The sequence below is a fragment of the Dromaius novaehollandiae genome, chromosome 14 (genome assembly GCF_036370855.1).
Source record: "Dromaius novaehollandiae isolate bDroNov1 chromosome 14, bDroNov1.hap1, whole genome shotgun sequence".
Lineage (NCBI taxonomy): Eukaryota > Metazoa > Chordata > Aves > Casuariiformes > Dromaiidae > Dromaius > Dromaius novaehollandiae.
Window position 1 is genome coordinate 9,092,795 of NC_088111.1, and position 26,405 is coordinate 9,119,199.

The following is a 26,405-nucleotide window of genomic DNA, read 5'->3' on the forward strand; positions in this document are numbered from 1 at the left end:
ACCCCACACTCTCCCTGACTCCATACTCAAACCCACTCACTCACCCTCAACTGCACATGCACCCTCACCCCCACCCACAACCTCACCCCCACACTCACACCACACTCGCAATCTCACCCCACACTCACTATCCCCAACCTCAAGCCCACACTCACACTCACCCCCACACTCACCCCATCCCCACCCTGACCCCACACTCCCACTCACCCTCAACTCAAACTCACTCCATCCCCACACTCCCTCTCCCCCTCTCCCCCCACACTCACCACCCCTAGCCTCAAGCCCACACTCAGTCTCACCCACACTCACCCCACACTCACCCCTCCCTCCGCCCACACTCACACTCAACCTCACCCTTACCCCCAACCTCCCCCCCACGCCCACCCCCAAACCCAAACCACACTCACCCCCACCCTCATTGTCACTGCCGCTCACCCTCACTCCCACACTCACCCCCACCCCCACCCTGTGTTTCATCTTAGGTGGAGTTCCCCAGGCTGCATGTCATTAAAACAAAATCATAGCAGTAGCTTTTGGTACAAAAGGTAGAGAAAGTACCCTTTTCCTGTTTTTTTTTTCCTCTCCTTATATATTGCTATCAACGGTAAGGTGGAAAGTGCGGGGCCAGCCTATCACCAGAGCTGAAAATGTCACCGCCAAAACAATATGGAACATCATCCCTCAGATCAGCTTTGAAATATAAGATTGCTACTAGAGTTTTACAAGGAGCAAAAAACATGCTACAGGTAGTTAAATATACTGTTCTGGCTACCTTTAAAGCTGAGTGTTTTCATTTTAGGGTGAAGTATTCTTAAATTTACAGAATCAAAAAAGGTCTGTGTAAACTAAGTCTGCAATAAATGGCATCTTCTTAGCAAAGAAAAACCTACTCTCCAAAATCCTGTTGGCATCAAACAGCATGCTTGTTCATACAAAACCGGAATATCACAGTAATTTAGCCCTGAGCATTCTGTTTTCACTTTACAGGACTGAAAAGCAGAGTATTCCCATGTCACAAACTGCAGCCAGTTTGTACTACGTAGCAGGTATTGGGCAGCCAAAATACTTTAACATCAAGTAGGAAGAAAAATCTAATGTCAAGCGCAGCCCTCCTAGAAGTCGATCTGGAAAACTTGTTTTTACTTTAGGATAAAATGACAATAACAAGACAACCTGGCTAAACAAACAACACTTTATTAAACTAATATAGTTAGATACTTTCTTAATGCTTAAAAATAGTATAGCATTTGCAAAAATGAAAAAAGTTTAAACAAAATACATACAAGAAGTTAAAACTGAGAAGCAAAACAGGCATTTTAAATACCTAAACAAATATGACAAAATGCAAGATCTAATTGCATACCGTGGATATGCTGAGGCAATGAGGAAAACAAGGAAAATATCCCTTCAGAATAATGCAACGTTTAAAGGTATGTGAAAGCTTATACCGTGAGTTACACATAATAAAACCCAATTTTCCTTTTCTTATATTATAAAGCATTAGCGTGGTATGCTCACAATGTTTTAACAAAGACCGTTAAGGCTTAGAAATATTTTTCAACATTCAAAAAACCTTTCCAGTGTTGCTGAGCTTTGACATTTACCATGTACCAAAACAGCCAACTGCTGCATACAAATCTTGGAAGATGCCCCGTCTAGAAATCCAGTAGTAAATGGGAAATCACATACCTGCCCACCCCTTCTTCCACCTGTCACTGACTTAAAAGTAGTTATATCTTTTTACCAAATTCTGTGGAACATTTCATCACGCACATAAGACTTGATATCACAATGCACTGCTTAATGGTTATTGTTACTATTAGTCTTACAGTAACAATATGAGAAGCATATTGATTTTTTTCAGTTTCTATAAGCAGTGCACAGAGCTTCAATGCTCAACGGGTAAACAATTACACTGTAAAGGTCAGAATAGTACAGTTAAGTGCCTGTGAAGGAAATGGGAAGAATCCCATTTATTCGCTCTTTCCATTATTGGCAGAGAGATCCAAGATGGAAGGTCTCCTCTCCAACCGAGTTCCATTAGCTTCCTGCTTCCTTATCTGCCCCCTGTATATAGAAGAGGAGAGAAGAATGGTTTTATAGTCAGTTCTTCTAGATGATCATTGTCTTTGAACCCTTCCCAAAGAATGCGGAGCAACATGAGATATCAGCGTGGGACTTCTGGAACTGCTGGCCTACTACAGCTTCTCTCAAAAGATATAGGAACACATAAGGAGGGATCTACCAGATGATGTTCATTTAACATCAAAATTTTAAGCGAATACAATAGGTTTGTAGACTGGGTTATATATGATGATACGATATGGAAGAAAGAAGTCTTGTCTGCCATCAGTTGGCAATGATACAGACCCAGCAGCAGGCCCAGAAAGAGCGGCAGGGAGCCCTGGAACAAATGCACACACACTGGGCCTTACACCGTGTTGTGTGTTCCTGAAGACATCATGGTTTCCACAGGCAATTTTGTGTGTCCCTGGAGCTGTGCAAAAAGTACTGCTGTGAAGAAGGAGCAAACTGAAAAAGTAAGTACTAAGAGGGAGCAGCTGGATTGTTTCTTCTTGCTCTTCCCTATGCTTAAGAAGTGATTATCATTCTTAATTCCCTGGTAGTAATTTAAGCGGGCAATAGGTGGCACTCCAGCACAATCTGCTAGTGCCTTAACGAGATGCTTGGCAAAAGTGTGAGTAAGGCAATGGTGACTGAAACAGGCCTCCAAGCACAAAGTTCTGGGAGCAGAGAGAGTTATGAGTGGCAGATAGCACATGGTCAGCAGCCTGTTTTGCAAATAGAAAAAGCTTATTTAAACAAAGCAAGAAAAATCTTTTAAAAGCATATCTGGAAACATGTATTAATCTTAGGTTTTGTATGAACTTGTTTTACAAAAATCTATTTTTGGCCACAGTGTCCCTTTCAACTACCCATCTGCTTGTTCCAAAGCTACAGTTTTGGTCCCCCGCTACTCTACAAATGCAGGTAAGCCAAGATAGTTGGGCACTGCACCATGCAGAAGGAACTCTGTTGTATAATTGAGCAAAAGCTTCGTCCTCTGTGCAGAGTCCAATTTGGAAATGTTTTAATGGCAGTTAAAACAAGATTTATTCTGAATGAGACAAAGTTATATTTTATTGCTTGATGTTATGCTGTGTTATCAAATGTACGTCTAAGGACCATTTATATTTCTTCTTTCCTAAAGAGAAAAGAGGTAATAACTCTCATTAAAATATATATTGATAACTAGATACTTATAACTGTATATTAAATCATCAGGGTAGCCAGAGATGCTCTAGCATTCGAAAAAGATTTATTACACTATCCAAAAGTAGCTGTTACTGGTAAACACAATGATCGATGCAACAGTACAGTTACAGTTTGAAATCAGAGAATGGATCAAGATGTTATTACTTACTTTTGAGTATACCAATAGTTGACCAGAGTTGAAAGAACGACGTAACAAACACTCAGCACTCCAGAAACTCCCAGTGAAAGTGCACCCAGGCCACACAGCACACAAAGGAGGGCTATGCCACCTATCGATATTACAACACCTAATAAAAGAGAATCAGTTTGTGATTTAAACAGTTTACATACACGTCAGTTAGAATGTAATTTCTACCACAATCCCAAATTCAAACCATTAGGGAAAATTATCTACTGCAATCGACTAGCTGACCTGTGTAATAGTCAAGGGCCTCAGTCTGTAGGAAACCCCCAGACAGCACTCTACAGGGGAAACACTCCTTCTAACATTTTAATTATTTATGTGATGAGGAAGGAAGATCTGTCTGAAATAGACCAATACGTTTTCTCAAACTCCGCATGTTAAAATACCAAAGGACTGGAGTGATCATATATACAGCTGTCAGGGAAAACACTGCACCTCATTATTACCCTATGCCACGCTAAAGTCTGCCCTACTTCTCCTCCAAGAAGCCCTTGGAGGTGAAGGGGCAAAGAAATGGTCAGAGCCAGACTCAGCCAGGGATATACAGACTATCTGGAAGCAATCATACTTCAGAAAGTTTTAATCTCTGACATATGTTATTATACAATATGAAAGAAACCTGAAAAAAATTCTCCCATAAAAGACTCCGTAGGCCAGAAATGAAAGCTATGCATGGCCAAAATAACTGGTTTAGCGATATCCGGGTGGCTGACATTAAAAAGAGAAATAGGATTTCCCCTGAACAGGCTGCAGTTAATTAGATTACTATTCTTGTGTTAAGACTTTGACTAACGCTGAAAGCTGAGGACTACACTTAGAAATCCTAAGTTGCTTTCACTAAGAACTTCAGAAGCTAGAAGAGAAAAGGGAAAGGATGTCATGTCCTAAAAGGGAAATAAATTACACATGCATGCATGCATGCATACAATACCTTCCATAATTATCACGCCGATACAGGCCATTATGGCTGTTGTAACAACAAAAATCAGAAAAAATGCAACAGGAATAGCAGACACTGCAACAAACATCAGGAGTGATAAGGCAACAAAAGGATGGTCATCTAAGTATTGGCCAAAACGAGAGTTCATAAATGCAACAACCTGTGGATAAAAGAAAAATATTTTAGATTTTATTTCTATCTCTTGTCATAGAAAACTTTAAAATGTCACAGCTACTTCACTGAAAAATATGGGTACCAGTCTTTTCGTAAGTATGGAGTTTGAATTAAAGGGAGTAACCATTGCCTCTAAATTTCCCAAACATGAGGATTTATTGCAAATGTAGGTAACTGCATAGCAAATATTATCCTACCCAAACATCCATGTTTCTCATCAACCTCCCAGTCCCATTCTTGGGGAAATTAAACCCCCTCCTCCCCCCTCAAAAGCAACCCACACATACAAGGTCATGCTTTAGCTGCACAGATTTCAGTGAGGTTTCAACAGCTATGATTTTTGATCCAGAGAATTGTAAGCGTTTAGAAAACAAAAATACCATTACATTCAAAAAAAGATGAACTTCCTTGTTTTCACGTCTCACTAGTATCTGCAACCTGCTCCTGTATTGAGCACAAGGACACTACAGCCATGTCTGTATCACAGGAAGTGGTAAGAATTTACTTATAATGTTACAAGTAGATGAGAAAATCCTTTTTATAGAGGCAGGCATACCTATATACTGGATTTCCCTTAGGAAAGAGGTATAGTAGTTTTAGTTATTTTTATAGCAGGACAACCATTTCACTAAAACGCCACTCTTAAGTAAAATGGTTTTACCAGTAAAACACAGAAATGCAAAACAGGCCTCCCTTTTGATTGCTGAAGATGTGGGAGAACAGCCATTCCCATAGGTTCCTCAATCCTTGCTTAAAAAAAGGAGCACTAATTTTCTCAAAAAGATTAATTTAAAGGTTTTGAAATTGCATTTAAATAAATCAGGATATGATATTCCAAGAATTATAAAAGGAGTATCTTTATAAACATGTTATGTAAAATATAATCCAGAACCCACATTGGAGTTGCTGTGGATGGACTGTACCATGGAGTGCCACTGCTTCTGCAGCTCCTGCATTTCTTTAGACATGCTGCAATCCTCAGCGACGATCGTGAATCTTCTGGACAACGAGCTCTTGCTCAGCCATCCAACCTTCCTTAAAAACAAAGGTAAAATTAGTAACAGGCTCATACAAATGTTTTGTGAAAAATCAAGTATTTCTCTTGCATAAAAACAGAGAATGGAGATTTCATGTCGCTGAGATCTATACCGTTTACAACATTTCCTTGCAAGATTAACTTTAATGCAGGGGTTCTGTCTCTGAAAGCGCTTCTAAAGCATGTCCAAAGCCAGGACAGGTATCAGGGCACAAGGCGACTCTCGCCTTCTGCCCTTATAACATTAACCCCATATTTAATGGTCAGGGCACGGTTACCAGCAAATTACCAGTAAAAAGTCCAATCTAACTATTTGTTCAGATAATTTATCACTGTTAGTAGTGCAAACTTCTAGTGCTTACATTAGTAGGTTCCTGTGAGCAGCCGAACACTGGGAGCTGAAACCAGACACTGCACAACCTCAACGCTCAACAGACAAAGGCCAAATACTTTCAAACATTCTGGACGTATTTAGCTGTCAAAGTTTAAGACGACATCAGTGCAAAGCCCTTTTTCCTCTGCAGACTGAATCTACTCTTGCTACAGGAAACATTATCACTGAGAGATTAAAAGACACATTTTCTTGCTTGTAAATCTAAACATTTATTGTGCAAATGTTACTATTCTATATTCAGCCTCTCTACTCAGTCCCTCCCTTTATTCACAGAGTATTTTTACACATTTTTTTTTCCTAGCAAAAGCACAAAACTCGGCAATGGGATTCCTGGGTGCTTCTCGCACACAAAACCACCGACAACGCCTTTTGTGCGCGGCCCAGCAGCGCCCGAGGAGACCTGAATTTTTACCTCTGAGGCGACACCGCGCACCGAGCCTCCGCCCGACACTTCGGCCTGGGGCCCAGGAGCCACCGCTCCCGCCGCCGCCCGCTGACGGCGCCGCGGCCCCGCGCCCAGGCGAGCGCCGGGCCCAGCCGCGGCCTCCCCGCCCGGCGCGGCGGCGGCCTGGCGGCGGCGGGCTGCGCGGCCTGCCCCGAGCCGGGCGGGGCGGGGCGGAGCGGCCCCGGAGCTGCGCTCCGCCGCGGGGCGCCGGCCCTGCCCGCCGGGGCGCCGCCGCGGCCCCCGGGCGGAGCGGAGGGAGCGGGGCGGCGCCGCTGCCCGCCGCGGCCCAGCCGGGGCCGCCCCTCTCACCTGCGGCGGCGGCGGCTCCCCGCACGCCCGCGGGCTGCAGGCCCCTCTCGGCGGCGCGGCTCAGGCGGGGGGAAGCGCCGCCGCCGCCCTCCCGCCGCTGTCTCCTCCCCGCGCGGACGAGCCCCGGGCAGCGCGGCGCCGCGGTCCCGGCGGGGCGGGGGCCGGGCGGGCCGTCGGGGGAGGCCCTGGGCTGGGGGCCCCTCCGGGGCCGCGGCGGCGTTGGGGCGCTGCGTTACAGCCCTGGGCTCCTCGGCGCTGTGATTGAGGCTGGAAAACGAGGGAACGCGGGCGGTGCGCGTTATCCCTCCCCCCGAGCAGCGGCGGCCTCCGGCAGACCTGGGCCGCGGCAGGGCGCCGCGCAGGCCCGGCTGTTAGCGGGCACCGAGAGCTACAGCCTCGCCGGGGAGTTACACCTGGATGGGCCAGAGACCGCTGAAATCCTCCGTTAAATCCCAGCACCCCAGGCTGGAGGGGCTCCTGCCTGCCGGTGGGGTGGGAGGCCAGGAGGGCAGTTTTCAGCCAACCGTGAATTGCCAGGCCGCGGTGCGGTGCGGTGCGGGGAAGCCAGCAGCAAACGCGTCGTGTGGCGTAACCCGGGCGCCCGGGCAGCAGCGCCCCAGCCTCGCCGTCCCCGCCTGCCTGTTCCCACACGCTCTCCGTTTTTAAAAATGTGCTGAGTTTTTGGCAAGATCCGTGCTGGTACTGGGATTAGGAGGGGCTACGCTGAGGCAGAGCAAGTGGCCGGGCTGGGGGCGGAGGGGACCGCTCCTTTCGGTCGTGCTCCGTTGGGTGTGTGGCACTGCGCCTTGGCCTCGCCGTTTCGTACAGTCACTGTGATGGTTTTACCTGCAAGCTTGAAACTTTGGTGAAGACCAGGACTTTCCGCTATAAAGGATTTTTAATGCTGCAAATTGCAGTCACAAGTCAGTAAAATATTCATGTTCCTCATGACTGCTGTTAATCAGCCTTTTTGAGTGGTGCCACCCGTGGGAGTATTGCAAAACTGAATATTAATGGTTCCATGATTATTTTTAAAGGCAACAAAATAAATAGCATGTTTAATTTGGAGCATGCCAGTTTTGTAATGCAAAGAGAGCTTTTATAAATTATGGGACTTTTAACCAGCTGCCGGAATTCTGTGTCTTTGAGGTGCTGATTTCAGTGAGCTCTTCAGGTATAAGGAGCTGTGTAGCTAGAGGAAATAAAAAATGAGAACCTATTTTAACCCTAAAAGCACAGCACAGGATACCAAAAAGCAAAGAATGGTGAGGGAGAAATTTGCTTAAACAGCTAAAATGTTTATATCTGACATTAATAAAGGGCATAATAGCATTCCTAGAATATTTATAAAAGGGAATTTCAAATTTTGGTTTTTTATCTATTTTTAAAGGGAGCATAGGGAAAAACTAACTGGTAGAATTCTAGTGTGACGTGATCCAGTGATAATGGCGTTATAAAGTTTAATGGCTTCACAGCGTTTAGAACCGTACCAGACACTTTACATTTCTGGCATGTTTTCAAAACATGCGGTAGCTGCAGTTCGAAAGATAGTTTTGTACATCTTGGTAATTTGTTTTCCTACCATGCATAATTATTTATTCTGCTAAAAATTCATATATAAGCTTTTTCTATATAAAATATCTGTTTTAAATGCTTCCCAAGCAGCACAAGTAACTTATTTATCTTCAAAGGGCATGCATATAAAAATGTCTAAGTTGTACACAGAGGAACGATAGTTACCATAAGTGTTGCTTAATTGAGCTTGTCTTCACGCCAGCGTCAGCCTGAATTAGCAGGAAAATACATGTGTTGCAAACCAGCGCCAGGGCGCTGGGAGAATTCCCACGTGAACTAGCTGCGCGGTGCTAGTTCCCGAGCTGGCAGTGCCGCGCCTTTACCCCGCGCGCTTGCCGGGCAAGGCATCTGGTGTTTAAAATGCAGCTGAAGTTATGGCAGAAGCTTTCACGTGTGGCCAGGAAAGGACAACTCTCAACTTTTATCTTGACCTACCACCGAACACAAGGAAAACAATGCCGTTATGTCAGGGATATCAGCCAGAGTGAAGAACGGCATCTGAAGATGCTGGTAAAGAGTTCACGTTGGACTGGGGGGCTGCCTGGGTTAGGCAGAGGACCTGGCGTGAGGCCTTTCTGGAGGGTCAGGGTAAGGAGGCTGCTCTAGATGCTGTGTCTGGTAGTGACGGCTCAGATTTGTGCAGGATTTTGAGGGAAGACTCTGAACGTAGCGACAGGCACGGGTGGGAGGCCAGAGCCCAGGAACAGAGCGGGTGAGGGTACGAGCATGCCACCTGCTGTCGTGGGATCCTTCCGGAGTTTGGTTCGGCGTCATGAAGGAGTGCTGGAGAGATTTGGATTCAAGAGTTTGAATCCTTAGTATTTTTTTTTTTTTGTCCACTTCTTGCTGTGAAGATTTGCACTTACCTGGCCTTTATTGTTACGGGAGCTCCCTTGCCGTGTTTAGTTTAGCTCAGACAATGTTCTGGGAGAAACCGTTGGACGTTCTCAGAGGTAAAATGAAGCTGCACAATAGCGTGTTGGTTCTGGAACCCAATCTCCCTGACCGCGGCCCCACGCAGCGCTGCGCTGAAAGGGGCTGTTTGCCGTCAGCACGGGGAGAGGGAGGCGGAAATGCCCGTCTCCTAGCACTGGCAATGCTGTCACTCCGGCAACAAAGCTGAGGACTGAACGGCGGCGTCAGAGCAGCTCCCGGAGCCGGAACAGGCGGAGGGACTGGTAGCGAGGGTGTCCGCAGGTAGTACCTGCTTCTGCCCTGCTCACATGTGCGCCCAGCGGATGTGTGAGGCGTACTGGGCATCTCTCTCTTTCTCTTTTTCCTTTTGGCATGTGTTTATCTTTCATGGCAACAAGTGTGTGGATCCGTCTGCTGTGAATCACCATTTGGGCCCCAGAGGCCCCGGGACTTTAGAAGAGAAGAGGCAGCGGGGAGGAACCTGGGTTTGGAAAAAGTGGAGAGGATAGGCTGGAAAAAACTTGTTTGAAAGACATCTGGAGAGAGGTAGCAAGTTTAAGGTGAAAAGTGAACTCAAAGAGGAATGGAGAAAAAGCATATGCTCTGGAGGGGAAGAAGGCTTAGTGTGGGCTGCTTGGGAGAAGGACGGGAACAAGGAAGAAGAGAGCTGGGAGAGAGACTTGCTTCTTGGCAGTTCAGATAGGAAGCTACATGGTTTGATGCCTTCTGTAGTACCTGAAATGATTCTCTCATTCTTTTTCAGTGCATGTAACTACAAGGACGCTCATTTTGAGGGGGAGGACCAAAAGCTTTTAAGCAAGCAGCAAACAGTCTGATGAAGGATAAGGCACAATGAAGCCAGCAGAGACCCCGCGGCTCCTGAGGGTAAGTTCTCTCTGCTGGGGCTGTGTGAAAGATTGATAATGGTTTCAAAACTTCAGATGGAATTGGCCATTACTGAGGGCTTATGCTTTGGCATCGAGAAGAACTCTATTTGAAGATGCTCCTTTTTGTGCAATATTCTTTGGACCTTAGCCTTTGTAAAATCCGCCTTATTAAGAATTCCTTTGCGCAAGCATTTGAAGTAGGAAGTGTTAACTTTTTGAATGGTTAGGTGGCTTTTAAAACAAGAGCTGCTTTAGAAGGAACAATGGCTTTCTTAATAACTCTTATACCTTTAAGAACGAACAAATCTCCTAACAAAATGTACAGTTTGTTCATTTTAGAAGTACCCTAAAAGCCAAATCCTTTGGTCATTAATCAAAGATAATTCCTGCTGCCTTCAGTAAAATATGCTTGGCAGTGATAATGTCTCTGTGTGTGTGTGTGTGTGTTGAAGAATAAAAAGGAGGTAAATCAGATCACACCTTGCTCATATTTTGTTTCTGAATGGGCTGTATTTTGATACTGAGGAAAACACAATTTTGTCTGCTTGAAAACCAGGTTTTGGGAGCCCAGTTTTCCAGTGATATATCAGAAGTCAATAGCCACTTGCTAAAAATGTATTAAAATTATGTAAAAATGATTATACATTATTCAAACAATTGTAATGGGTAATAACTTGCTCTTTCATGATGATTTAATGCACTGGTGTTCAGACACTGCATGTTTCTACCTCTTTTTGCTGCTGGTGTCACTTCATGTTTTCGGGAATTTGTTCTTCATGCATCTCCTAAAGAAATATGTTTTAGAAAAATTTGAAGCAGAATAGGGGCAGGTTTCAGCCTATGTTAAGGAAAATTGCTGTTGAAAAAAACATCCCAAAACTCTGTGGGGCTAAATAATTCTGAAAAAATACAAAAAGAGAAAATATCCTTTGAGAACTTTGTATGGTGTCCTGGAAGACCACCTCAAAGTACCTTCTCCTTGAGGAGGTGGAGCATAGTCCCTAAGACATGTTCGATATTCTTACATTTTCGTTAAAACATTTTGCAGAGCCCTTATGAGCGGTCTGTCCTTTCACTGTGTTCTTTGCATCCTGGCAGTACAGCTTCTTCTGGAACTGGGTTGTTATTGACATAAAAAATCTTACATTCTTTTTCACCCCAGTGAAGCCCTGTATTTCTGTTCTGCAGTTCACGCAGCTTGGACTGTTTCGTTGTCAGTTTGACAGTCTGACAGGCTTTAATATCAAAATATCCAGTGTTTACACTATTGCACTAAACTCCATACAACGTATATTCAATGAAACATATTTTGAAATGTTTGAATTATTTTCAGTGATATAGAAATATTTCAGCATTTTTTCTTAACTCTGACATTTATTAGTAAATAGATAGTTTATCAGATGACTAGAGAACAACGTAACCTGAAAGCCTGTTTTGCTGAGTAACCCACTCCGCATAATGTCCGTTTCCTTAACTTTAGGAAAGTTGCAATACGTCCTTTTCAATGCAAACTGACTCTCTGTCCTATTGAAATGAATCTTTTTCAAAGCAATGTAGTTCATAAATGTTTTTGAAATTGCTTTCAATTCCCTCTAGTTGCAAAATAATTCTGTATACAACATGAGTCATTCAAAACGCATACCGGAATTACCACCCCTCCCCGCTTCTGCTGTGCCTTCAGAATTGTATCAGGTAGGTGCTATCCCTGCTTTCATCAGGGTGTCCATTAAATTACAGGCTCTAGAATGATTTTAGGAGAAGCTAATTAAATTACTAAGTTAAAGTACTAAACAGGTTCTCAGATACTTCATTAAAAGTGTTGTTATTACTGCTTCTATTATGATTTGGACATTACATTTTGGAAGTTTAAAACTGATCTTTAAATTTATGGTCCATTAGTATTTGTATTTTTTAAAATTTTGAGTTAAAAATTAATTTTGTATCTAATTTTCACCTTAAAAACTCAAAATATTTAATTCAAACTTTAAAAATTACTAATATTAATAGACTGTAAATTTAAAGCTCTTGGGAAAGGAAGCAAATAGTAATGTTTTATTTTTCTTCCAAACAAATTGTGATTTTTTTTCTCCACATAAATACTTCATGGCAGAGCAGAAAAAAATGAGTTAGAATGCTGTTCTAAAACCAAGACGTGATACAAAACAAAAGCTAAATATGAATTTAAAATGAGAGCTATAGGAACCATGATATGTAGTACATTCATGATTCTTTCTTATGTGCATTTTCTCCCTGAGGATGAGTGTATTTTCATATTTCTTGATCTCATGTCTCAAGATGGGTTGCACAGCTGCACAACTACAACTAATTCTGTATGACACAGGAATAAAAGTTACCTGTGCTAGCACTTACGGGAGGAAGAAAAAAGGGATGGCTTTCCCCACGCTAAATGCCTCACAGTTGCTTATGTGGCAAAGTTTGTGTCAGTACTTCAGTTCATCTAAAATACTAATTGATTTTTAGCCCTGTTCTATCTCTAAGAAGCCTCTTAAAATCACTGTGCAGTGTAAGACTTTTTTTTCCCCTCAATTTCAGCTTGTCGTTAAGAACAGCTGTTATCCTCCTTTGATGCAGCGAGTGTCATGGACTTTGGCAGTTCCATTCAAAGAACAACGTTACTACCGGAGCCCAAGTGACTCCATAGCCAATAACTATACTCTCACTGCGCAGGATTTGAAGCTGAAAAATGTGCACAAAGTAGAGTCCTCCTCACTGGCAAGCACGTCACTGGATTCAGCAAAGCAGAGAACAGCCTCACCGTGTATCCATGTTTGAGTGTGCTCATAGGTTTAGTCTTGTTTGTTCTATACGTTTTTATCCCTAACTGCTTCTCTTTTAAAGAATTATCCCTGACAAAATCACTCTTTCCTGGTAAAGGCTCATAAGTTTATCACCTCATGGTCATTATAGACAAATTTCCAAAATCAAGCGTAACTTTAGTAAAGGTAAAGCCAGTTTCTGATTAATTTGTTAGATTCATCCCTCCAGACAATTGCGTGCAGTTATTGTAGGGAGTTGTTTGCAAAACTGAAAATGGACAAAATACAAGTTAGCTGTTATTATTTCTAGAAATAGAAGTCGATTCCAACAGCAGAACACAGAAACAAGTTCAGCATGCACACCTGTTAGGCTCATACTCACAAGCCTAGCATGGAAAACAAGGTGGGAGATAGGCATCAAAATTTTCCCTTGAAGATCAACTCCACATGGCATTGTTTAATACACTGCTTGTGTCTAAGCCTTATAATTGATGTATTTGTTAGCAAATCATAAATATGTATGTAATCCTACAATATGAGATATTATATGCTGTTGATTCAACATGTCACTGTGATATAATGCAAATGAGGTTTTTAGCTATTTAAGCTTACCAATGCGTATATCAAACACAGCCTAAGAAACTTTTTTTTTTTTATAAAGTGTCTTACCGGTTGCAAGTTTCAAACTAACTTCATTATTTAGTCTGTACAAATTCCCAAACCAGTCAGTTATCTCATGAACTTTATTTCCTAAATATCTAATTAAATGTCTTCTGTATCAAGGGTAAAAAGTCTGTACCATTCATCAGTCTATCTGTTAGCATTGTTGCTTTGCTTCCCTGAAGTGTTAGAAATTACGTTTCTTTCCTGTGGGATAGATGAGCCATGTTAGCTTCCATACCCACTTACTCCCCTTGCACGCTATTTGAGAAGCGTTTGGTTTTGCTCATTAGATCTCTTAACAGTTTCTTTATCATCTACCTAATTCCTCTGCTCACTGGACTTTTCAAGTAAATGGATAGGATGTGGCAAGCAGGCCACGGTGTATTTCTTGGAGGAAAGGCATGACGTGTTAATTTGTTTAAAAGGCCTGCTTATTCTGCTCTGAAAAGCACATGATAATAGTTTGTACTCCTCAGGTTTTTCATGTGAGGCATATTTGGTGGAACTATATATCTTACTGAGTTGCTTTTAAGTTTGAAATAGAAAGTCCCAGTGCTGAAAACAGAGGTTTTGTGGAGAGGTATGTAAGCACTGAAGTCTTAAGCATGTGCTGAATGATTTCCTGGACCCACATTATAGGCCCAGACTCGGCAAAATCTTTAACATGATTGAAACATTTTGCTGAGGCCTAAGTCAATACTAAAGCCTTTTTTGTGACATTTTATTTTTCTGTTATTTCATTATGGTATGATATTACCTGGTATGATTGACTTAGCTCTGTTTTTTACCAGTCTGAAATAATACCCTATTTGAAATAACATTCCTGTATGTGATTTTCTTAACTGGTGCTTAAAGCTTCAAAGGAATTTGCCCCTTCTGTGAAAAGGCTCAAACTTACACAAAGAAGTCAGTGTGATTCTGATAGGTAATGTACTGTAATATTAAAAAGATACAGATTATTGCACTCAGTCTGGGTATGTGAGCTGTGCTTTATTTTTTCTTTTGACTTGGATACTGATGAAATGTTAAGTCTGTGCAAAAGTATGTGCCTCAAGTCTGAAATTCTGCTGTGTGCTGAATGAGCACCTTTCACTACCTCTTTGAGGCTGGGCAAATTTCACGCTTAGGCACGCTAACTGGAAGGTCTTCCTTTTCTGCTTGCTGACTTGAGAACCTAGAGTTTAGTTTATGAAAATGTAGTTTGTAGAAATGAAGTCACTCAGTTGTGCTGTGAGTGCTTAAGTGCTCTATAATGCTCCTAGAATTGTCTCCAGTTCGGCACTCTGCTGTAATGAATGTATTTTGGTGCTTGTGCTCTTCATCTGTAAAATAGGGAGAGAAATAATCCTCTTTGAAAGTGCTATGACGGTAACTTTCTTACTCCTTATTAAGATAAAATGATAGTGAGAACCATAAAAGAGATGGATGGATGTTTAAATTCTCTTTTCAACTAAGGACTTGATAGTGTGAAGTAAATATGGAGTGACATACTGAAAGACACGGTAAAAATTATTGAATAACTGCTTGTTGGCTGAATATTGTTCATGCTAAGCAGTGTGGGCAAAAGTCATATAGAAAATAGTGTATAATCATGAAAGTGAAGACTGTAATATAGCATGTTAAACTTTTGGCTCAGACTGTTAAAAGTTTGGTAAGATAATCACCTGAAAATAGGTGGAGATCTCAGGCAACCTAATAGTGCTAGCAGGTCTGCCTCTGTTGGAGTTGCTTTTAAGATATTGCCTGTCTCAGTGACATTGTGCACCTGAAAAGTTTACATGATATTAAAACGGCATGTCGTATTCTTTCTGTTAAAGTAATATAGTATGCTATATAACTTTACTTAGTTTTCTAATGAGTAGTTGAAGTACTTCATCATAGGCTACACTCATCCTCAGTGTGGTGTCAGCAGCTTATATATGCTTGTCATTTGTCCACATTGATTTAAGAATCCATTACAGCTTCTTTATTCACTATATTTGTGCTCTTTTGTTTCAGAAGTACACCAACTTTGTTAAACAGTTCAGAGCCATTTTCACTATATGTCCCTGGTCATATGCCAGAATTAAGTGTCATACATTATACAGACAACCAGGCATTAACTCCAGAAGAACAATTGGTTGTCATGCGCTTACATGAGGAAGAGATACACAAGCGAGAAAAGCCACCTTCAGAAAATGATATAGAGGTATTTACTCTACTTTTTAAGGTTGAGAAAAGTAGCAAGAATAATCATCAGCAATATATGTCTGTAAACTGTTTAAAAACAGTTGAGAGAGGAAGACAGTGCATGAGGTTTAGAAGATGTAAATATTCAGTTTAGCTAACTGCTGTTCAATCTTATGTCAACTCTGTACCTTTCCTGTTTGTTTCTTTCCGCCTGCTCAGTCTGCTTTTTGCTCTAATGCGTTTGCAACTAAAACTATCTTGCCAAATTCTTAACTTCTCACATTGTTGGCTTGTGCACCAGGCGTCGGTAATTTAATACACTGCACTTAGTTCTTTTGGCGTATGTGCTTACACCAAAACCTCTGGATGGAAGTATTTTAAGAATGTCAGGCATTGGCAGTGCTTTAAAAAGAACCAAGAGACAGAGATAGCCAAAATACATGATATTCAAGTGCCTTTCAATTGTGAAAAGGTTTCAAGAAATAAAAAAGCTAGAACTATTTCATTATCTGTCATAAAAGTCATGCAATAAGCATAGTATTTTTAACATTATTTTGTAGAGATACTGCTACTACATATATAATGGAGTGCAAGAAGACATGCTTGCACCTCAGGACAAGGAAGTGATGAATGTAATTTTAAAGCGTATTCCAGCTCATATTCTTACTAACCCAGACTTGGAGAATTTACTTGAAAGTTTAAAAGAAGAGATTAAGGCAGACTATCGTATCAGTCTCATGAAAGCCATTGGTAAGAGTCAAAACTTACTAGTAATTCAGAGTGCGTAAATGTTCTGTGCGTTTTGAAAGCATGTCTGCATTCTGTCCTTAGCATCCAAGGACAGCTCCCTTGAGGTCAAAAGATATCTGAGAATATAATCTGTGATCATGCAACATAAAATTCTAGTTTCAACAAATACCTATTTACTAAGCCCTACACCCCATTATTTAAATATACCGTCAGAATACAGTTCAGTAGCTCTGTGTGCATACAATCTTTTAGTCTATTCCTGTCTTATACCCACTCCTAATTCAAATCCAAATAACATTCATAATGCATAATTCTGTATAATTTCCTCAGATATATAAAAGAGAGGGTGGATCAAATGATGATGGACAAGGAGTGATAATCTTTATTTGTAGTAAAAGAAATTCAGATCAGATATTAGGAAAACTTTGTGACTACAAAGATAGTGAAGCACTGCAACAGATTATTAATCAATGGAGGCTTTTAAGTTCATGGTAGACAAGTATCTGTCCACAATAGTCTAAGTATACTTGATCCTGATGTGGGGAGAGGGTAAGCTATTTAAGCAGATGCTTCCCAGACTAACATTTTTGTTATTCTACAGTAAATCACTGTTACCCATTAACAGCCAAGTTTATCTGTCTCTTAACTCCAGTGAAGACAGACTGAGATCATACCACAAGTTCAAAGGCTTGCATTTAAGCCATTACAGGATTAATGAAAATTAAATAGACAATGATTATATAGTACTACACTATGCATGTTCAACAAATAGAAATCATCACAGATAAATAAATAAGTACAAAAGAATGTCATAAATATTGAAATTCAGTTGACTAGTGATCATTGAATGTAAAACCAGAATCCAAACATGCTGCTTTTTTCAGACCTAGTTATCTAAAAGATGGTCCAAATATACACTCCAAATTAGCTGTTCCTATTTAATCTTGTGCCTCAGCTCTAAGTTACAAACTTTCAAGGACGAAGATGTCTCCGTGTTTCATATCTGTGTATCGATAATACTATGTTTATATTTACATTTTTTTCCCATCTCTGTGACAGTCAAGGTGACTCAGAGTTTATGGCAATGTATATGAGGATTAGTATCTCCCTGTGCAGTTACTTATTTTGTGAAATAAGAATGTTTTTTCCCTAATTATCATACTTGGAAAGTGGTTTATACTATGGCAGAAAAACATTAGTCCTGTTTCTAATTCTGGATCTGGAGTGAGCCAATGTGCGGATAGCCCTGCTGTCAACGTACTGTGTGATACTGGCAGATACCTGTCTCAGAGAGAGATATCTGTGAGGTAGGTGATCTGTTAATGGGGTGGCTGGAAAGAAAGTCATATTTGTATAGGAAATGGCCCAGACTAATGTATGTAGTTAGCACGTAGAGAACTGGGTGAAACTGGATTCAGTAATTCAGAGATAAAGTGGCTGCTTAGGCTGAGATTGCTTTGCCTTGTGGGTATTGGGGGATACAGGTGTGATAGGTGTTTCCTACTGTTCAGCACTTGGCAGTTGGAAAAACTCTTTCAGTAGAAAATACCTATTTGAAAAATTAAATCAGAGCAGGAAAAAAACATAGTTCGTCTGAGCTGCAGTCGTTGAACTTCAGAGGTCAATTCGGCTAATCTTCTTACCAAAGGAGTGGGGGCACTCAGCGTTAGCCTGCCAGCTTTTTCACCTGGTTCTTTATCTTTGTGCTGGGTTGTAAAATAGTGATTAACTCTACTGAAGTATAAAATGAACATGAGAATTGTTTTGGCTGAAGGAGTAGGTGATGGCTGTGTGTTTACTAGTAAGTTGTAGTCTTCAGAGAATGGGATTGTATCTTGGGGTAGTTTGAGTGTGTAAGGTCTGTTGCTGTTGTCGCAGTATGTTCCCTCTGAGGCTCTAGTTTTGTAGTAGTGTTAGGCTGATCTACATCTGCGTTATGGCCAAGAGGGAAGTGGTTTCGTAAGAAATTAGACTATGCAGTCACCCTTCTTGTGCATGTATATCTGTTTTTATTTCAATACCTCTCTCCTGTTAGATAGTCTCAAAGAAATTCAGCATAGTGGACCATGACTTTATATAGTGGGCTATGACTTCAGAGAAATTCAGTGCGCATTTTATGACTATATGTAGAGGGGCAGAAGGGCGAGAGCTTTTGATTGCCACTCAGAGACCCACAGAAGGAGATGACCTCAAGGCAGACAAATGGAGAATTCGTGTAGGGTCCTCATCTGTGAGATGCAAGCTGTAGGTAGCAAGGTTTTGTTGGGTCTGCTGTTCATGAAGTACTTACCTTATATTAGTAAAATAAATGAAAATGAAGCTGTGATGAGTGTCTTGGTGATCAGGATTTCTTTTGATTGTATTTTGTAGCGTGCCAAACATGCTTGTAACAATAGAGAGTATCTTCCTAAAATGATCTAGGTAAGAATTCGTTCCAGAGTTTAGAAAATCAGAGATCTAGTTTCCAAGTGGAACATAAGATCTCTCAGAACTGGTATTTTGGAATTGACCAGTTCCTGCTCCTTCAGGTAAGACCAAACATTAGTCGTGCAGTGAGTTACAATTGCTTCCCAACTCTTGCATACAAGATATGTCTGGAGGCATGAACTCTCTTTCCCTTTATAATACACTAAATGAATAAAATTACCCATTTCTTCATAAAACCCAGATGCAGCATTTGGCTCCCTTTGGGTTTTTCAGGTGTGAAATACCTCCTTTTAATTTTCTTAAATATATTGACCAGTGGGTGTGGTCTCTCATTCATTTATTACAGTTTGATATAAAAATGAAAGAGTGAATAGTTTTCACTCTGGGTTCTGTAACCTTTGATATCTTTCTAAGTCCCCTTTGGTTTGTCTTTTTTGGTAAATTCATTATTGTGCTATATTTCATCCTAAAAGTGTAAAGGTAACTATATGATACTGTAGAAGTTTTAAATGTACAGAATTCTATGACTTTCTGAACTGTGGAGATATTTTGTTTGCGCATGCAGGTTTGACATGCAGTCTCACAAACTTACATATGATTTGTTTTAGTTGATTACATCTTGATGGATCCAGCTGAGAGAGAGAGACTGTTTATTGGAAATACCCCACGCCCTTTTCCCCAGAGAGTGGTCCGTGCCCCCGTCCCATGGCACAGCTCTTACGAAGATGTGAAAAGCTGGAATGAAACCAATCTATTCATAGTGAATCCATTGATGCACACTTTGCAACAGCTCTGGCTTTCTGAGTAAGGGGTCTTGTTTAGACAATCATAATTAAATTGAGAATGTTCCAGTTTATGGCTTGGTTAGAGAGTGCATCTGCTGACTTCTTTACATATGCTACTGAGATCCTGGTGGAGTCTACTCTTTCTGCTTCTCTAACCAAGCATGCAAGGTTAGAGTTGTTCTGTGGATAAATTGTTTTTTTCTTTTTCTCTTCATGACCCCCCAGAGATAGTTCAGATGTTTATAGAGGAAAGTGACAAAATCTGTTCCATCTTCTAAAGATTCTTCCCCCACCCAAACTAATGAACCTGTGAGAATCTCAGCATAAAATGATTGCTTCCTGTGGATTCTGAATGCAAGCACGAGTATGTATTTCATGGCTACAAACAGTCAGGAATAGTTAACTTACTGCTATGAAAAGGTCACCCCTGTGTTAAATATGTTACTGTTAAAGTAAGATTCCCTCTTAAGATTAAGGGTGATTTGGGATTCTTGTCTTGATTCCTGAAATTAACAGAAGGAGAGCTTTCATCTCTCTTAAATTTGAGTCACTTTCGAATGTCTGTAACCGGAGGTGTGATATCACTGGGCACTTTTGAAAATGGAGAGGCATGTTTTCTTGTGGAGTTAAATGTGGTAGTTAGTAATCTTGAGAACTGCTTTCTGTATTTTAGTAACATTTGCAGGAATTTCAGTTGCTGTTTGTTACAAACTGTGATATATGCCATGTTGGTGAAATTTTATTTTTTTTCTGTACAAGGTAGCCAGAACTTATTACTATTAATGTGGAATAGAAGCAGGAATTGTCATTCTGTATGTTCTTTAATGTCTGGATGCACTAATGAATCTAGGAAAAGGACAGAAATGATTCCAACCATTTTAAGAAAAAATTAACACAATTTGAAGAATTGCCAATACAAAATGAAATTCATGAGGCCCTTAGCATTTGCTAAGAGTAAAAAAAACCACATTGGAAATGTACTCGTTCTACAACTTTGCAGTGAAGTGACGTGCATCAATGAAACAAATATTATTTGTGTTTTTAAGTACTTTCAAGACCTTCTTGATTCCATTTTATAATTTTTTTTAACAGAATTCTTTAAAGTATCTGCTCTTTGCATTACTTTCTATAGGTATAGTCATCTAAGGTTTGTTCGCACAAAAGAAGTGCTTTGTGGTGACCTGCCACTGTTGCCTGCTGAGTTTAAGGATCTCATTCGAAGACACTGTGTGGAAGCTCATGATATTCTTCAGAACAAGTCAGTGCCAAGCGCAGTAACAGCAGAAAAATAGAGTATCTTAGGCTCTGATTTACACAAAGTGCTGCATGTTAAAATTTTGTGCTCTAACATGAAATACCACGTCAGAATACTTGAAGTGTTAGGAATGTGGAAAACTCAGAGATCACAGTTTTGGGGCTGCGTTGATTTTACAGCTTTGCACCTAAAAGTATATTTTTTAAAGGCAATTTGACATCCTTATTTACTTCAGTCAATTTGGACTAAATTAAGCAATTAAATTTGAGCTGCAAATGTTTATCCAAACCTTGTGGCATTAGCCTGAGTCATTTTGCTTCTTCTGTGTAAAACCCTTGAAATCAGTTGAACTTTGACGAGGGAAATGGCTCTTCGATTTCGTTTAGTTCACAAAGAAGTTTGAAAAGGATCTGTTTGTGAATAGAAATGTTTCCTTTTTAAAACCGTTTCTATGGTCAATTCACTGCAAATCCTTGTTGAGCCCTGTGATTTTCCGAAGGGTTTTTAGGAAAGCTGTGGAATGGCTCAGGTTGAAAGATACCAGGCCTAATAAACTCTGTATCCCACAGGTCTTAGAGCCTCAAGGGTTTTTGTTTGTTTGTTTTTGTTTTTAGTTTTCCTAAAAGACATAAAAATCAGGGAGAAACTAGGGATCTTCCCAACCACAAGGCTGACAAAACAAAGGGAGAATATGGTTGTTCTCTCGACGTATAGAAGAGCAATAAACATCTGGATGCTGAAGGAGCTGTTGAACCTACAAGAGAGTGCTTGTACAAGAGCAGATGGGAATAAACTGACTAGGAATACATATAGACTGGAAATGAGAAGTTTCCTAATCATGGGAGGAGTGGAGTTTAAACCAGCCTAATCTCTGAATCTGTAGTAGTGGTGAGAGAAAAGGGAACTTGTTTCATTATGGAAACTGATCAATTTAAGTAAGAGATTTTTTGAGGCGACAGCCTGTGATAGTAGATGACTGCATTCTGCCACTCGAGATCTCTTCCAGTCTCAACGTTGCCACTTAATGCTAATTGTTTAATATTGTCACTGGTGTTTAGTCTATTACTATTCATTTGAACCAATACTAGAGCCCAGTGATAACAAGCATCCTTAGCTTAAAAAATCAAGTTTCCTCAATGTCTTTTTACAGTTTTGTTTGACATCTAGTTAACTGTTCTCTACTAGCCCTCTGAATTTGCTTATTCTTTGTGTAATTACTGAGCTTAGATTTAATTGCCAGGAGCAAGGTAAGACTAATAAGCTTTTAAATACTTTGTCCATGTTATTTTATTGTAGGTGGATCCCAACTTGCGTATCCTTTTTCTTCAATCAGAGAAGGAAATGGCTTCATTTTGCTCCTGAACGTTACTGTGACTCTTCTCAGCGAATTGAAAGCTATTTTAGTTCAGTAGCAAATCTCATGTCATTACAATTACGTGACATGGTTATTAAGTCTTTAGAAGATCTTCTTGCATTTTTTATGATCCACAAGGTATATGCTGTGAAGTATATCTATGCTTATGGTTATCAGTGTTGTGTAGAGATAATAATCCATACAGCTGTAAAATACAATACCCTTAAAAGGCTAAAGTATTCCAGGTAGCTCTTGCCTTCATAAGCTATGGCTGGATCCTTCAAGCCTTTGTGCATACTCAGTGGATTTTTTCCCATGGTCAAGAACTACTTGCATAAAGTCATTTGCAGGAGTAGGGTTATAATTAGTCTGTAGGAGTTTCCAGCTCTGTCTTCAGTGGGTGTGCTTTTTTCAGGCTTTTAAAATTTGTATTTCTATTGGCTTTCATCTGGAAAAAGACTTAAATGTGTTTTTCTAAAAGCACAGGAATAACCCCCTTTGAAGTCAGGAGTGTGCATAGTCATGTGTGTAATCCTTTGCAGAGACAATTGATATATGTAGTGTCCATGTGTGTACCAGATGAATGTCCTTTATTATTTGAAGTAATACATTTAATTATAAAAATAAATGTTAGACTATGAGAGTTTTTATTGCTGTTTTGGCTACCATAAAGTTGCCTCTTAGTGGAAAGGAGTTCTTCAAATACCAGATCACCCAGGATCTACCATGATAAGACAAGTTGAAACATATTTAAATGGAGTGAATGTAGGAGATGAAATATTGCATTGCAGCAAGAAAATCACACAAAACACTGTCAAAGTTATGCTAAGCCTTATATCTGAATGATGATGGTGCTGCTGCTGATTTCTTGTTATCATTAGAGCATCTACATTAGGATTCTAGTCATGAATTAGGACTCCATTACTGTAAAAGGAATCTGAGTGTACAACAGTTCTTATTCACTGTCCAAGCAATTAAAAAAAAAATCTTGCACTTGATGCTGGATTTTATTTCTGTCAGGCATTAAGGATCTTTTTTAAAGTTTTGATTCTCTATGGTAGTTAGTGCTTTACTTCTGTTACTTTAGTGGGAACTGAGGCAATTAGGCTTGGATCCAGTTCCCTAATTCCAACTCTTACAGTTTCGTTTAGGAGTTGGCGTGTAAAAATCTTGTGTATTGGAGCATCAGTGTTTTGAATAAGAATCAGTGAAGAAGATCCCATCTGTGCTGAGTGGTTAAGAGACTTGGGGAAGTTTGAATCTTTTTAAAATGATTATAGTTGTAGTTGATTTCTTTGGCATGTACAATTTTCCTTCTTTTCCTTAAGGACGGGAATGATTTTACAGAACCGTATCAAGAAAAGCAGTTCTTTGTACCTCAGATACTAATAGTCAAACTCAGTATGGAAGAACCCAAGATTGTCTTTGAGCCGCCTTTGAAAGAATGTTGGGATTTAATCAGCCATTGCTTCATGGAGATCCTACAAAGCGCTGAGGACCTTCCAAAGGTACTGGATGAGTTATAGCTGCATGCAAAATACAGTGTGAATAAAAGCTGCCTATGATATAAATAAACAGTTAAGAATGAGGCAGAAATCTGACATATAGAAGATAAAGATGAGAGTCGTATGTCAGGAACTGCGTGAACTTTTGTGATTATAGAAGATAGAATAGCAGTTGCTCCTTTTCAGATTGAAGTTATATTAAAGCTCTGGTTTAATTTCCATATAGTTTTCACAAGCAAGCAATGTGTATAACCGAGTGAAAATTTGTTCAGGCATAATTACTACCTTTGTTGCTACAGTTTTTCTTACAGCAATAATTTTTTCTACAACAGAAATAGTTTGTGTACATGGATATATTCCATTTGTTCCATTCTATTGTGCAACACTCTTTGGGATATTTTATCATTTCTAATTTAAGTGTGAAGAACAACTCATTCAGTTTTCAGGCACAGGGTCCAAGAGCACATATGAATCCTTGATTTACATGCTCACATTGGTGCTTAATATGTAAATGTGTGAGGAACTGAGCACCGATTTTATGCCTGTAAGAGCTGGTTTGAGCATTCAGCAATATGGCATTTCAGCTCCAGAGACACAGCATTAAAGTCCCAAGCTTGCTTCTGACTGTGACCTTTTTCCAGGAAAACACCAAAGAGTGCTATGAAATGACTGTTAAATATGAATCAGAGCCTTTTTGCATTGCAATCTCTTTACCAAAACATATAAACATTTTTAAAGTGGTGGGTGAATGGGTAGTAGAGTACTTTATTTCCACTGTTGTATGTGGTATCACAGTATTTGCAATGGTTCCCCTTAGGTAGAAAGATTTCTATTTCCAGAATTAAATAGAGATGATCTCACTCTCAGTACAGTCAAACCAGATGAATCGTTGTTTTCAGAGTTTGTGAACAAACTTGAAAAGATCTTTGAGAGCAACATACTTGGCCCACAGAAGTAAGTTTTGGCTGTTTTAACTCCCTTGCCCATCCAAATCCTCAGATTCATAACATTATCTGTTTGACTCAAACATTCAATAGTTTGAGTTGATTTGTTACCTCTTATAGAGAATCTTCATATTGGAATCTTGTGTTTGCTTTTGTGATCTTCTCTTTTTAAGGTATTTAAACGTGTACAGGAAATACAGCGATCTTTTGAACAACAACGCAGAGCAAGACATTACTGATTTTTTGAAAGAGGGTCATTCTTTAGAAGCTTTTAGTAAGGTAATATATAACTGACAACTGCTACATGTTCATAAAGCAGCTAGCACATACACTAAACTTCCTATTATATCACCTCTTCCAAAGAACTTCCGTACTAATGGCTTGTTTTACCCTGGAAAACATTAGGGAAAACATCTCAATTTACGTAGCCCTTTGCTGCAGGACTGCTGTGACGAGGGGGAAGAAGGTTTCTCTGTGGTTGCCTTCTACGGGTTTGGTTGGATTAAGTTCCTAGTAGAAGTCCAGTGGAGGACTGCCTAGAGTATTTGATGAATTGTGTACCTTGCTAATCTTTCAAGTCTTGCCCTTACTCAACCCTGTCCACTTTTTTTGCTTCATTCTCAGGTTAGCCTCTGGCTGAATACTTCTTATGGGAGATTTGTGATATCCCTTAAATATGACATTTTATTTACTGTGGAGAGCTTTCAGCCCTGGCTTCTGTGGGCAGGAGTTGAGCTCTGAAAATATAAAAATGAGTTCTTCCTTCTGTTTGAAATATATTGTCCATTTTCTGGCTGGCAATTAATTAGTCGTTGCTTAGCATTTTTCATGTATGGACTTTAAGGAAAAATAACGGACTTATTCTTTTCCATTTGTAGAAGATTGACAGTTTAACAAAACTGAAAAGGGAGATCGCTTCTATGCATGTCACTGTCCCTTTGGCCATGTTCTGTCTGGATGCAGTACAACTGAATGAGGAACTCTGCAACAGGACACAAAACCTTAAAGAGAGATTGATTGAATTTGAAGTGATGGAAAACAGAACATTAAATAACAGGTACCTGTTGTTAGCATGCATAGTTATTGCTAGATGCATGTACTGACAATGTAGATCGGTACCTGAGAGAGCTTTGTTCATCTGCTGGGTTTTCTAGGGCTGACCAGCCATGTGCAAGGACAACAAACTAGGTATTTAAAATTGAACAGATACAGTGTTTGTGCTGTCCTGGATGTTTTTTGCCAGGGAAGTACTGGTCCTGATTTCAGAGCTTGGTAAGTTAGGAAGAAGAAGAGAGGGGGGAAAAAAAGGCAACTTTAAAATATAATTTGACTCTAGTGTAATGAGATAATTATGGTCTCTGAATTAAAAATGTATTAAAAAAGACTGGCGAGTAAAGGATTCCTCCACAGTGGATAGAGAGGGACAATCGCTTATAAGGAAATGATTCATCCCACTGGTCTGAAAAAGCTCTTTTACATGGAGATGAACTGTTCTCTAGCTGGGCCTCTGTGTCTCCACTGGCTGTGGAGGGGATCTAGATAACTAGCTTAGGCCAAGCACCTAACATTTTGAAGGCTTGAGTTCGTTTAAATGAACTCCTCCTTCATGTGTGGTTGCTGTTAAAGTGCCTGCTGTTTGTG

At 40.3% G+C, this 26,405-nt stretch overlaps 2 protein-coding genes across 5 annotated transcripts in view; one reads left to right on the forward strand and one right to left on the reverse strand.

Moving 5' to 3' along the window:
- Positions 1 to 1,178: 1,178 nt before the first annotated feature.
- Positions 1,179 to 6,880, reverse strand: LDAF1 (lipid droplet assembly factor 1). Of its 4 annotated transcripts, none has more exons than XM_064520294.1 (5): positions 6,759 to 6,880; positions 5,471 to 5,609; positions 4,392 to 4,560; positions 3,425 to 3,563; positions 1,179 to 2,067 (listed from the first exon to the last, which is right to left on the reverse strand). In XM_064520294.1, the coding sequence occupies exons 2-5, from the start codon at positions 5,540 to 5,542 to the stop codon at positions 1,974 to 1,976; spliced, it is 474 nt and encodes a 157-aa protein (XP_064376364.1). In that variant the 5' UTR covers positions 5,543 to 5,609; positions 6,759 to 6,880; the 3' UTR covers positions 1,179 to 1,973. The 4 variants fall into 4 exon arrangements, with proteins under 4 accessions (XP_064376364.1, XP_064376365.1, XP_025972033.1 ...); XM_064520295.1 differs by having other exon boundaries at positions 5,471 to 5,605; positions 6,759 to 6,814; XM_026116248.2 differs by lacking the exon at positions 6,759 to 6,880 and adding an exon at positions 6,417 to 6,549.
- The window catches only part of DNAH3 (dynein axonemal heavy chain 3), a 71,844-nt gene continuing 52,273 nt past the window's right edge, over positions 6,835 to 26,405 (forward strand). The window contains exons 1-14 of the mRNA XM_026116250.2: positions 6,835 to 9,530; positions 10,012 to 10,133; positions 11,732 to 11,827; positions 12,689 to 12,914; positions 14,431 to 14,500; positions 15,574 to 15,763; positions 16,305 to 16,494; positions 19,530 to 19,725; positions 20,839 to 20,964; positions 22,258 to 22,453; positions 23,644 to 23,823; positions 24,638 to 24,774; positions 24,938 to 25,043; positions 25,643 to 25,821. Coding sequence (XP_025972035.2) covers positions 10,101 to 10,133; positions 11,732 to 11,827; positions 12,689 to 12,914; positions 14,431 to 14,500; positions 15,574 to 15,763; positions 16,305 to 16,494; positions 19,530 to 19,725; positions 20,839 to 20,964; positions 22,258 to 22,453; positions 23,644 to 23,823; positions 24,638 to 24,774; positions 24,938 to 25,043; positions 25,643 to 25,821 — 1,925 coding nt within the window. The 5' untranslated portion in view covers positions 6,835 to 9,530; positions 10,012 to 10,100. The remainder of the gene's footprint in view (positions 9,531 to 10,011; positions 10,134 to 11,731; positions 11,828 to 12,688; positions 12,915 to 14,430; positions 14,501 to 15,573; positions 15,764 to 16,304; positions 16,495 to 19,529; positions 19,726 to 20,838; positions 20,965 to 22,257; positions 22,454 to 23,643; positions 23,824 to 24,637; positions 24,775 to 24,937; positions 25,044 to 25,642; positions 25,822 to 26,405) is intronic.

What these genes read in the sequence shown, in the direction of transcription:
- LDAF1 (XM_064520294.1), bottom strand. Translation starts at nt 5,542, where the DNA reads ATGTCTAAAGAAATGCAGGAGCTGCAGAAGCAGTGGCACTCCATGGTA. An exon ending in CCATCCACAGCAACTCCAAT is followed by an intron (nt 4,561 to 5,470) that starts GTGGGTTCTGGA and finishes TTTTATCCACAG; the next exon opens with GTTGTTGCATTTATGAACTC. An exon ending in CGGCGTGATAATTATGGAAG is followed by an intron (nt 3,564 to 4,391) that starts GTATTGTATGCA and finishes CTCTTTTATTAG; the next exon opens with GTGTTGTAATATCGATAGGT.